The sequence below is a fragment of the Sus scrofa genome, chromosome 13, assembly GCF_000003025.6.
Source record: "Sus scrofa isolate TJ Tabasco breed Duroc chromosome 13, Sscrofa11.1, whole genome shotgun sequence".
Lineage (NCBI taxonomy): Eukaryota > Metazoa > Chordata > Mammalia > Artiodactyla > Suidae > Sus > Sus scrofa.
The window spans coordinates 151,430,734-151,442,914 of record NC_010455.5 but is presented as its reverse complement, the minus strand read 5'-3'; the positions used below and the strand labels follow the sequence as shown (position 1 = coordinate 151,442,914).

The 12,181-nt window shown below is 37.9% G+C and overlaps 1 protein-coding gene across 8 annotated transcripts in view; it reads right to left on the bottom strand.

The window, feature by feature from the left end:
- Nucleotides 1-12,181, bottom strand: part of CD47 (CD47 molecule) — a 60,132-nt gene that overhangs the window by 45,150 nt on the left and 2,801 nt on the right. For all 8 annotated transcript variants that reach the window (XR_002337499.1, XR_002337496.1, XR_002337498.1 and 5 more), the window contains 1 exon segment: nucleotides 1,639-1,986. Coding sequence is in view for 4 of the 8 variants with exons in the window: in XM_021068528.1 (XP_020924187.1) it covers nucleotides 1,639-1,986 (348 nt within the window). In the remaining 4 variants the exon portion in view is untranslated.

Sequence of the window (12,181 nt, the reverse complement as noted above, 5' to 3'; positions counted from 1 at the left end):
GACCTACACACCACACTCCAAAATTACTGCTTCCCCATGTCTTTTCATTTCAAAGAAACCGCACATTCCTTCAGAAAAAATTTCAACTACATATTAGATGATCCAATTCCAGATTAGATCCCTGCTGAAAGGTATACTTTAAAGAGAAAAAAGCTCTTTAGCCCAACTCAATTATCAGATGAATAAAAGTTACAACATAAGAGTGATTTCTGAACAGAACAGCCTTCCAGATTCTGCTAGCCTACTCTGAGCCATCTCCTGCCCACTCCAAGTGGCGCGAAACTCCCTCTCATAACCTCCAGGTGTTCAGCAACTTGATACCCTCCTTCATAAAATAAACACCCCAAGAACACAATTTCCATCTGCCAAGCACTGTGGTTCACAAAGCACCTGTACACAAGGGATCTCATTTGTTGCTCATTAGACTGTATATACATAAAAGCAGGCATCTATTTTCATCCCATTTTAGAGATGAGGTGACTGGGTGATGGAACTTCTCAGTATCATATAGGTGAATAGTTCTGTTGCAGAATATAACTCAGATCTGATGATTCCTAATCCTAAGCAATGTCAAAACATTCTATCAGTCTAAACACCCCATCCCCCATCTGGTAATGGACATTTAGGAACAATAAATGAGAGAATAGAGGCAAATAGTAGCTCTAATTGAACTGATCTGATCCCATTTAAAGCACAGGTTCCCAAAGAATGGCCTAATCCTGAGATCGGTAACATGTCTAGTGATTCTAAACAGAGCTTTCAAAATAGGAAGCTGGGATGTATTTCTGGGTGGCTGAAGAAATAAGCTGACAAGGAATAGAAAAGAAAGGAGCCTGTTTACTTTGGCTAGCTTTACTACTTTATGCAACTCACTAACTCAAGTTATAAAGAAAGGGCAGAATCACAGTATTATAACCAAGGGTGAATTTAAATAAATTAAATTGGATCCCTAGCTCTCTCACATCTTGGCCAAGGGAAAAAAAAAAATACCAAAGCAAGGCTAAGCACAAGAATCAGCCATGATAACCTAATTTTTAATCTTTGGATTCTCCTCCTAATCTATTCTTCTAGAAGAAGCATGGCTGGGATTTGTCAATCCTTGATCAAAGTGTAAGGTTAAAAAAAAAAAAAAGGCTAAATAACTTGCAAAAGATTTGAAAATTAATCACAGGAAGAAAGTACTTTCGATGGTAGCAAACAGAAATGCAGAGTAAACGACCCCAGAACTGCTCACTGCAATAGAACAGTCCTCAAACTAAAAGTCTGAGAATCACACAATGTACAAATTAATAGGCAACAAAGGAGATTTATTGTGAAAAGTAGAAGAGCAAATAAGATAAAACCTCATGACCCTAAAGCTGCTAAACATTGCACCAAAATTTATTATTAGTAGCCTGCTTTTATTTTTTTTGCTGGGCCTACATCATGCAGAAGTTCCCAGGCCAGGGACTGAACCCACGCCATAGCTGTAACCAGAGCCACAGCAGTGGCAACACTGCATCCTTAACCCTCGGAGCCAACAGGGACCTCCAGGAGCCTGCTTTTTGATTCAGAGTTCCTAACCCCAATGTGCCCTGCTTTCTAACAAGATCATGTTGCTGCTAGAGAAATAAAAGGGAAACTTTATAGACATCTTACCAAAACGACGTTTTAGTTCTATGATGGTTTCGCCTTCTCTGCTTAATTCTGTTACTTCACAAGTGTAGTTTCCTATGACGGCATCACGCTTATCCATCTTCAAAGAGGCAATGCCATGTAGTAATTCTGATGGTGAGATTTTTGAACTAGGGAAGGCTTCACTGGGCTTGGATATGTGCTGAGCGCCATCAAAGATGAAAATGTCTTTTCCTTTAAATTTCCACTTGACATACAATTCAGAAATGTTCTTTGCCTCCATGTTATTAACAAAACATGGGATGGTAACAGTTGTATTGCAAACGGTGAATTCTACAGATTTGGTTATATTAAATATCAACTGAGCTGAACCTGAAAGAGAGAAATAAAGTTGTTTCATTTCATTACATAATTCTATACTATAAGATTCTGGGTATGCTACAAATCCTTAAGATAAGATTGTTCACTTAAGCAAGTAAGGTGGCTACAGAGAAGAGAAGATGGGCAGGGTGAAAAGAAGAAACAAATTATTTTAATATTAATGTGCGCAGCTGATAAACAACACTAATTTTTCTTTATGCTTTCCCAGTAAAACAAAATACAAATTCTCACGCATCTTGGGCAAAAAATTCAGCAACCATGTTAGAACATATAGTGTAGTATCTGGCTTTGGAAGCTTTGAAGTAACCATTAATGCCTACTGATATATGTAGAAAAATATTGTCCTTACCATGAGAAAAATTTACACTGAAAATAAATATTATATTCAGTCGAAACTGCAATACACTTCCTCAAAATAGAACTTGCTAAACTGATATGAAGTTTATCTCTATCCCTATGTTTCATTTCCAAAAAAGGTGGCAGGCTCTACTGTACTTTAATATAAAAAGTAAATCACATGAATCACATCACATCTTTCCACTAGAATGGAAAGTCTTAAAATGCTAAGGATAGAAAACATTCTGTATGGCTACTTTCCCACAGCAAAATACAGATAACAACAGACATTTTGTATGCAAGTACCTTAAAGGATTATACACAACTGAATGGCATTTTCCCACTCCCACATTTCAATGAAACCAAGGAAAAACTTCCAAATGCACAGACAAGTGTTCCTTCCTTTGAGAAACCACAAACAACCCACAATAAAACTAAGACGCAAGTTGAAACCAACAGTAGATATGGCTAATAAGTAACATATATCCTATCAACTCTCCCATAGGCTAAACCACTGGCTGTTGCTTTATAGAAGAGGGATTAAGAAAGTCTATGTGATGACTCATCTTTCACCTAAAATGTGCAAAAATGTGGAGACACTGTAGTTGTCTTCCATCTTCTTCAGCCATTTATCAACACTTTCACCTAAGTAGTTAGTTGGTGCTTTCCTCCAAAAAAGCACTAACAAATATAAATAAAACATCAAGCTTAATCGTTTAAGATGTGCTCCTTCATCAGGGACATAGGTTGTTACTACCTTAGGAATATGATTGCTATCTAATAAATGCCCACTGAATTAAATGCTAGAATGCGGGGTGAAATATGACCTGAACAATGTTTAGAAAGCCTGAGAACAAATCTTACTTCTATCATTTTTCAGTATATGACCTTAAGCAATTCCCTTAACATTTCTAGGCCTTGGCTTACTCTCTGTAAGTAAGTAAGAGGATCAAAAATGAATACCGAGGGGTTCCCATTGTGGCTCAGCAGTAACAAACCCAACCAGTATCCATGACGATGCGTGTTTGATTCCTGGCCTCGCCCAGTGGGTTAAGGATCAGGCGTTGCCATGAGCTGCGGTGTGGCTTGAAGATGCCGCCTGGATCCTGTGTTGCTGTGACTGTGGTTAGTAGCTGCAGCTCTGATTTAAACTTCCATATGCCACAGGTGCGGCCCTAAAAAGCCAAAAAAAAAAAAAGAACATTGAGATACTTTATAGAACTATGGCCAGCATCAGGAGAAAATATATTGGCAAGTGCTCTCTAAAGAATACTGTGCTATAAATATGTAGGGTGATACTATAAACACAAGGCACTACCACATTTTAACGTAAAACTCCAGAACTTCTATGACTGGCAGGTCTAAATTGTTACATTTTGGGGAATCTGAAGTCTGAATCAACCCTGTGGGCACCCACAGCTCACCTCTCCCCCAGTTCTCTACATTTCTAGCCATCCAAATTATCAGGAAGCCCCAGGCAAAACCTGGACTTCCAATTGCATTCTTCAAAACCTTGGAGTTGTGAATGATTTCCCCTGAGAAAGAAGCATGGATGGGGAGACTACAATGTATGAGGACAGAAGAAAGAGGCTATGATTCTGGAATTAGAAAGGAAAGAAAGTGTCAGAAAATATGGTCAACAATTTTGAAATGGCCAAAAAGATTACTGGGAGTCCTTTCAATGGAGTGCTGGGCATTGTCTGACAAATCCTTTTGGAATATCTGATTTCACAGGAGCCTGTGCTTTTCGCTAAAACTGGGTTGTTCCTAAAATTTCGTTAAGTTGTAGAAAACTGATGATAATGCAAATGATTCCTACACACAGAAATACAAGTAAACGTTCTGCAGTTGACTTCTGCCTGATGGAAAACAGGAATTTAAAAAATTATATTTTATTGCCCTGAGGATACTGACCAATGTTGCATCTATTCACAAATTCATTTCACCATCCCTGCTTGCCTATATGTACATGTCTGTTCTTCCAATTTTCTTTTAAAACCAAGATGGCTGTAGCATCTTGCTGGCTTGCTGGTTAATTAATGCAAGAAATAAATTCTTTGACACATGTTCATTTTACAGTTGAGTCAAGATTTTACCTTCTAAAAATTATTCTTTAATAAAAGAGATACAAGAGCTCAATTATCCCAGCAAACTTTTTAGAAGCCTCTAGGTGAGTAAGAAGTGGTCGGCAAACACTCCATGATTTGCTAACTTAAGTTTAGAAAATGAATTTTCTAAAGAATACAGAAAGCACTGATTACACTGCATTATTTGTTGTAATACAAACAATTTCATAGCTGAAGCAATTTAAGTAGAATAAATGCTGTCAATAAAATTCAAAGTGAAATTGACCTGGATAAACTATAATTTGAATAACCCTTGCACTAATAATTAATAAATAAAGATAGTCTAAAAATATTGCTCCACCAGCTGCTAACTACAACTTCATCCTCTATAAACATTTATTAAAAAACTATTAAAAGTAGTAAAAATTATCTGATTTGGCTATTCTCTTTTGCTTACTGCCTTCTGATGAAACAGCATAGTGAAGAAAGGATCTAAAATATACAGAGCAAATAAAGGAACATAGATAATTACCATGAATGAGTAAACTCTCAACAATCAAGAAATGCCCAGAGCAGTCTAAATCAGATAGGAACTGATAAGTATAACCATCGTGATACTGGAGTTACAGATAAATTAACAAATGAAATGGGAAAACTAATTCATATCAAATGTCAAAAATATTGGACCTTACAACCTCTGTGAATACCACCAACTCAAACCAACTCGTATACTACAGTCCCGAACAGCTACTACACACTTGCAGAGAAGCCTCAACATAGAGTACACTGGTCTAGCTCAGAAATATTAAAATGCAACAAACACTTATTGAGAATTACCTGATCTGAAACCCTGTCATAGGATGTGGGGATACAATAATGTCATAGGATGACACAGGATGTGGGGATACAATAATGAAAAGAATGCAGGAATTATCTTTAAGAAAGCTTGGAATTCTCACTCGAGCGACGGACACATATTTTCCGTAACACAAGGTCTTAGGTGCTATCCTTCAAGCTATGGATGGGCAGGAGAGTAATCAGTTTTACAGATGCTTAAGAAAACGTGCATTGCTACTAGGGGAACAACAGAAGATTGTCACAGACCCCACCCATCTGCGCCTTCAATCTTTTATCTTTTCACCTGCTCCATGTAAAATTTCTCTCCTTTGTAACAGCTCTTAAATCACTCTAATATTGCAAGAGCTTATCCTACACTCTCCAAAGGAGCCCTGTCTTTCTACTTCTTATTTCAAATTGAGTTCTCCAGACAAGAAACCAGAAGCTTCCAACACTTCCAAGTATAAATTTACCTGCAGCCCCAACTATCCGCACCTTTCTTCCCTGCACTTCTTCCCTTTCAGCAAGGAATCCCTTCACCTGAGACCTCATTTCCATTTCTGCCTCCGCACTCATCAATCTCCTCAAAGACATTAGGGAAAGTGGTTGATTATCGGCCTCTTATATCCCCCAAGTTCATTTATAATATGTTTAAAAAATTTTTTTAATGCTTAAATATTAGCCAATTAAAAAAAAAATCCCACATATACCTGTCTCTTTCTCCTTGCATCCTAAAAAGATAATCTAAATGCATTTCTTCACCTCTTACTTCTTAAATCTCTGCCACCTGGTCCCCACCTTATCTTCTTCACTACAACAGTTCTTTCCAGGCATCAAGAATCCCCTGTGAAAACTAAATGTGCATGCTTCACTTTCTGCCTTGACTTCTCTGTGATTCTTGAGCCAGTGGACTGCTCCTTTCTTGCTCTTATTTCTTGGCCTCCATGGTTATTTCTGGAGTCTCAATTTCCTCCTACTGCTCTGTTTACCTCATTGCAGCTTGCTTTCTTTACTGAAATCTATTCCTTGACTCACAATAAAAGGTTCCTAAAGACTTCCTATTCAGCATTGCCCCCATCCTTCCTGGCCCAAGTGTTCTTCCTTACTCTACAGTTTCAACTATCCACACCATTTTTATTTAACTAGGCCCCAGCTTTCTCCCTAACTGCAGACCTTGGAAAGCCAATCGTGGGCTGCACATTTCCGCTTAGATGTATTACAATCACTTCACCGTCAACATGTCCAAAAACCTTTTTACCTTCTGCTTACCCTCCCATTTTCATATTTTCTATTATCCAGTGGTCAACAAAACCTGAGAATCATGTTGGATTCTGTCCCCTCCTCAGCCATGGAGGGTTTTCGGTAGGCTCAACCTATTTAATAGTTCCTAAATCCAATGTCTGTTGTATGAATTAATTACAGTCATCGTTTCTCCCTTGAACTACTGCCATACCCTCCTAACTAGCTCCCTGCCTCCAGCCTCAATGTTTCCCCACCCCAGCCCCAATGTATTTTCTACAGTTCCCAAAATAACTGTTCCAAATGCAAATGTGCACTCTTTTGCCTAATATACTTTAATAGCACACCCCCACCCCCATACAAACACACTTTAGTCTAAATTCTAAGTGTATTAGCATGGAATACAAACTAGGTCCTTCAAGATCCGGTTCAGCCCCACCTTCTCTACTCCCTCATTTCCAAACTAAGCTTCAGTCAGAATGACCTTGCAATTCCATGGATATGCAAGTGCCTTCTCATCTCCTTGCCCTTCTCCAAGCACAAACTGTTCCCCAGCCTACCTTACCTTCACTGAATGTATGGGTGAGAAAACGTACCCTGGAGTTAGACTTTGGTATCTTGTAGTTGTATAACCCTGGGCAAGTTACTTAATTTCTCTCTCTCTCTCTCTTTTTTTTGTCTTTTTGTCTTTTCAGGGCTGCCCCCACGGCATATGGAGATTCCCAGACTAGGGGTCAAAGAGGAGCTGTAGCTACCGGCCTATACCACAGCCACAGCAATGCAGGATCCGAGCCGAGGCTTTGACCTACATCACAGCTCAAGGCAATGCTGGATCCTTAACCTACTGCTCGAGGACAGGGATCGAACCCACACCCTCCTGGATACAAGTCAGGTTTGTTAACCACTGAGCCACGATGGGAACTCCCGAAAGTTACTTCATTTCTGTATCTCAGTGCCTTCCTCTATAAAATGTGAATAGTGACAGTGTACACCTCAGAGTTTTAAGATTTAATAAGATAATGACATGGAGTTCTTACTGCAGTGCCTTTCACGTATATAGCAAATGTTCAATAAATGGCAGCTTGAGTTTGCTAACTTTGGCTCTTCCTGCTAAAGCACAGTTGAGATATTCAATCCCGTCCCCCTCTGCTGCCACTACTCAACTGTATTCATCCCTCCTCATTGCTCCCATAGCCTCCTGTTCAAGTGCTGTCATTGCACTTACTACCAAAGCTTGTAATTACTGTTTTACTTTACTGAGCTCTCCATTAGGTTCAAAAGATAGAAATGCAAGGGCAATGTCTTCATTTCATATCCTGTGGAACCCAGGATCCAGAAACTAGGACTTAATACATTCGTTCTGAATGTAAAAATTTAAAGCGTGACTCCCAAGAGAGGAAAATGTAAATATCATATCAGGAAAGATTCATTTTTCTTCCATATTTCAAGAGAGTCTTCACTGTTTCACTTCTATAGACCTGATTATGGTATCTTGTAGCTACTTATTTTAATAAAAAAATCTCAATCAAGTCAGTTGCAGATTGGATGGAAGTGTTGCTTAAAAACTACATGATGTGTCTAAGAATGCTCTTCCTACAGGGTAATGTTTAAACTGGGTCTTGAAGGATGAGCAGGAATATTACAGAAAAGGAAGGGCTTTCTAGGCAGAGTACATAATGGGTATAGAAGAATAAAAAAAGTGAATAACCAGAAGCAGAAGATTATTCAAGTGAGTCCTAGGAAAGGGGGCTGCAAAAGATGGTTAAGAAATATTGTAAAGGCTTCCTTGAATGTCATTCTGAGGAGTATGAAGTTGATAACACAAGCAATAGCAAACCACTCAGGTTTTCTTGCATTTAAAAAAATAATACAGCAGCAGGAAGGGTAAATTGAGGGTGGGAAGGGAGATGGGAAAGGAGATCCATTAAGAGATCACTGCAAAAGTCCAGGAAAATGACAACTGGTGAGAAGGCCAAAAATTATAGTAAAAAACAAAGAAATAAAATCAACATAAGTCAGATGTGGGAGGTTAAGGGAGAAGAATTACAGTTATTAACTAAAATAGAATGTACAACTAGTTAGAAATAGATTAACTATAGAGAAAACAGATTTAAGAGATTTAGGGGTGAATAATCTTTCAATATGTAATAGGTTGAGTATTAAAGTACCTGTGGGTACAGTGAAATGGAGATGTCCAGTAGATCTGGATTTAAGAAGAAAGGTCAGAGCTACAATGACTTGGGAATCAGCAAGAATACAGCTGGTAACTGAAACTGTGAGCCTAAACAAGATCACCCAGAGAGTCCCTGCACAGCAAATACAGTAGGTACCAGAGAATAAAATGTTAGGGAACATCAATATTTAGGGAGCAAAATATTTAAAGAGGAACAAACCAAGGATGTGGAAAAATAAGCAAGAGAAGTGAGGCAGCAAAGACCACCAACTGCAGACATCAAAGAAGGGTCTTAATATGGACAAAATAGATATTAAGTAGGATAAGTAAAAACAGCCTCTAGATTAAAGTTTCGTCATTGGCTTCTTTAACTGCAGCGATGTCAACAGACCAGGGATTAGAAGTCAGACTGCCCTGGAGAAGTGAAGAGGAGGGGAGAAAGAAGAGGCACTGATTCTCTCGGAATAAATGTGGCTGTGTCAGAAAGCAGAGCCAGAAGACCATAATGGAAAGAGCATAGTGGGAGGGACAAGGGCAAGGTTTTGCGGTTGTTCTTCTTGTTTGTTTCTAATACGGGGTAAAACCTGAGCATGTCTGAATGCTAAGATGAAGGAATCAATGGAGAGGGAAAGATCTAAGACACAAGAGTGAAGAATTCATCTGATTAAGCAGGTCTCCAAGATGGCGGATGTGAAAGAGCAGTAGACAGGTGGTCCTTTCCCTGGAAAGGTGAACGGCAATACTTCTGACACTGGGTAGAGGAGGATAATGAGATGAAGGTTGCCTAAGATTATAGACAAGTTTAGTAATAGTAGGTGGGAAGTTGAGTGAGTCCACACCACACATCACTATTTTTTGCAGTAGAGTAGGAAGTTAATTATCTGCTTGGAATGGATGTTCAAGAATGGGGTAAGCCCCAGCAGTCACTAAGGTACAGGAAGCAAAGCTCATGAGTAAGACACCTGCTAGAAATGAATCCTACCCACTAATGTTTGCCATACTAGGCCCTAGTATGAAGAACTGGGGTCTCACACTGAATCCAGTTGGATGGGAGTCCTGAGGAGGATTTAGTCAGATCCTTCTCAAGAGAGACCAAATTAAGTCTGGGGTAAAATGGAGGTGTCCACACATGTTAGTTCTGACTCAAAATAATTCCCCAAATAGGTTTTAAAATGGCCTTGTAAGAATGTATGTGGTCAACCTAGAATTATAAGGCCCAGAGCAGTTTAAAGTCAATAACATCCAGCGTTACCGCCTTGTCAAGTACTTAAAAAACATTAAGTACCACTGAGGTATGAAAACAAAAAATCTCTTCTCTTTATAAACTAATATTTTAATTTATTAAAAGGCATACAGTCTGAACTTTATCTGTATGGCCAAGAGGGCCTTACAAAGTACTTAGAACACGACATGGGCTCATGTTTGCTTAAAACAGAAAAAGCAATTTTGCCAGACTCTGCCCTTGCCAAATCCCTTGCCTTGCTTTTTAACCCATAAGTGTAACATGTATTCAAATACGCATGTAGACTCATCTAAATCTCAAACCCTGAGGTTGACCAGATTCTGAGTCTTTCACACCTGATCCATGGCCATGGAACGAAATATTCAGAGGAGGGTGTAGCTTCTAATTCCTGTTTCGACTCCATGTAACCACAAAGAGGGAAAATTCAGGTTCTACTGTTTTAGTCTAGGTATGTCAAAAACAAATTTCCTGGATGCTCCACATTTTTTCACTTTAGTACCATGATGAGTTTAGCAAAATTGATCCTACACTATCATTCCTGTTATTTTATCACAGAAGAAATATCAGCACTACTACACAAAGTGAAAGTTGCTTTATCACAACCCAAGAGTGCATTATATTAGGCTGAGGCACAAGATATAAAAATACAGAAATTTTAATCTTGTATAAAAAGCTATGACAGCAAAAGCCTAAAACATACTTAAAACAGTTTTATGTAAATTATGTCACTAAAAGAACATGAATGTTATGTATTAAACAATAATGTCTATACCAGCTAAACTTGAATTAACATTAAGGAATACAAACCCAGTTTCAATAATGTGAGTATTTTGGGTTTAGAACGCTTATCAATTTGAGGAAAACCACCTATTTTTCATCTTTAGAACCTGGCCTTTCAAATCTCCATTAACAACTCAATGGCAAAGATAAAACATCTGCCAAAATACAGATGACAGCATGAGCAAGTGTCCTAATGGTAGGCATTTAGTGTAATGCTTTAGCACACTGCCTCCAGACTGCTGGGCAGCCCCCGGAAATAAGTACTATTAAATAGGCATTTACTTCCCTAAAATGGCAAACTGTGGTTAAAAGTAATATATTCTTAAGGAGAAAAGAAAACATTTTTGTTCAAGCAAGCCAAAGTACTACTAGACTTAGACAAGAAAAATGTTTTTAATCATGTGTCCCCTTGCTTTTAAAAACTTACTTTGAACAAAGAAAAATCATTCAACTTCTGAAAAGACAGTTCATATCACTGTCATTATTTGAGTAATGTTTTATTTATCAGTTAGTGAATACCACTGAAACTGCTGATGTGCTTTCAAACAATGTATAATTGGACATATGGGGGGGAGGAAAGGAGAATAGTAATTCATTCTGCATCTTGTAAACCAATACAGGATGCTGTATTTTGCCAGTAATTAGAAGGAATGGGCATTTTAGATAACTTTCTTTACTATAAAAGTCAACTGAAACTGTAGTGGCTACCAGGAAATAGCTTTGATTACCAATCATTTATAAATGAAACTGAAAGTAAAATCAAACTTGAGTAGAAATAAACATACAAATCTATGACTTCCATATTCATTCTAGAATCTAATTTCAGTCTCTCAAACACTTTGGGTTTATAACTACCTGTGTTCTGAGACTGTTAACATCTCCTCATACATGTTCTTTTAACTACATATTAAACACACATGCACAAAAATCCATTATATCTTATGACAAACACTATCTCTTCCAGTTTTACATTCAACACTTAACAGAACTCAAGTGCATAAAGCCTCTATTTTTTTTTTCAGGTTATTATTAACTAAGTACAATAAAATACTATAAATTCTGAATTCTATGACTCCACAGGGACTTGAGTATATTAATATTGTATGTAATGAATGCTAATTATACAGATCATACCTGTTACTAGAGGAGGCCTAACACTCTCTATCCCCAAAAGTGCCATTCTAGCAGTTCTTTCTAATCCACTTGAAAATAGGATCCCTGTTTTTAAAACTGTACATGATTTACACTTTTTATGCTCCAAACTGGCTTTGAGACCAATGGTCTGAATTGAAATATTTTATTATAAATTTATAATGAGTTTTGATATAAGGCTTTCTGATCGTACAACAGGTTTCTGAAAGCAGTATTATGTGAGCTATAATCATAGTAATGGACAACAAACTGTTAAGTACGATAACAGGAAACACTGCCTTACCTAATATCAACCCTTTAGATAATAGAGATTGATTATTAACAGCTCCGACATCCCAGGAGGTTTCAGAGAGTGGGAAA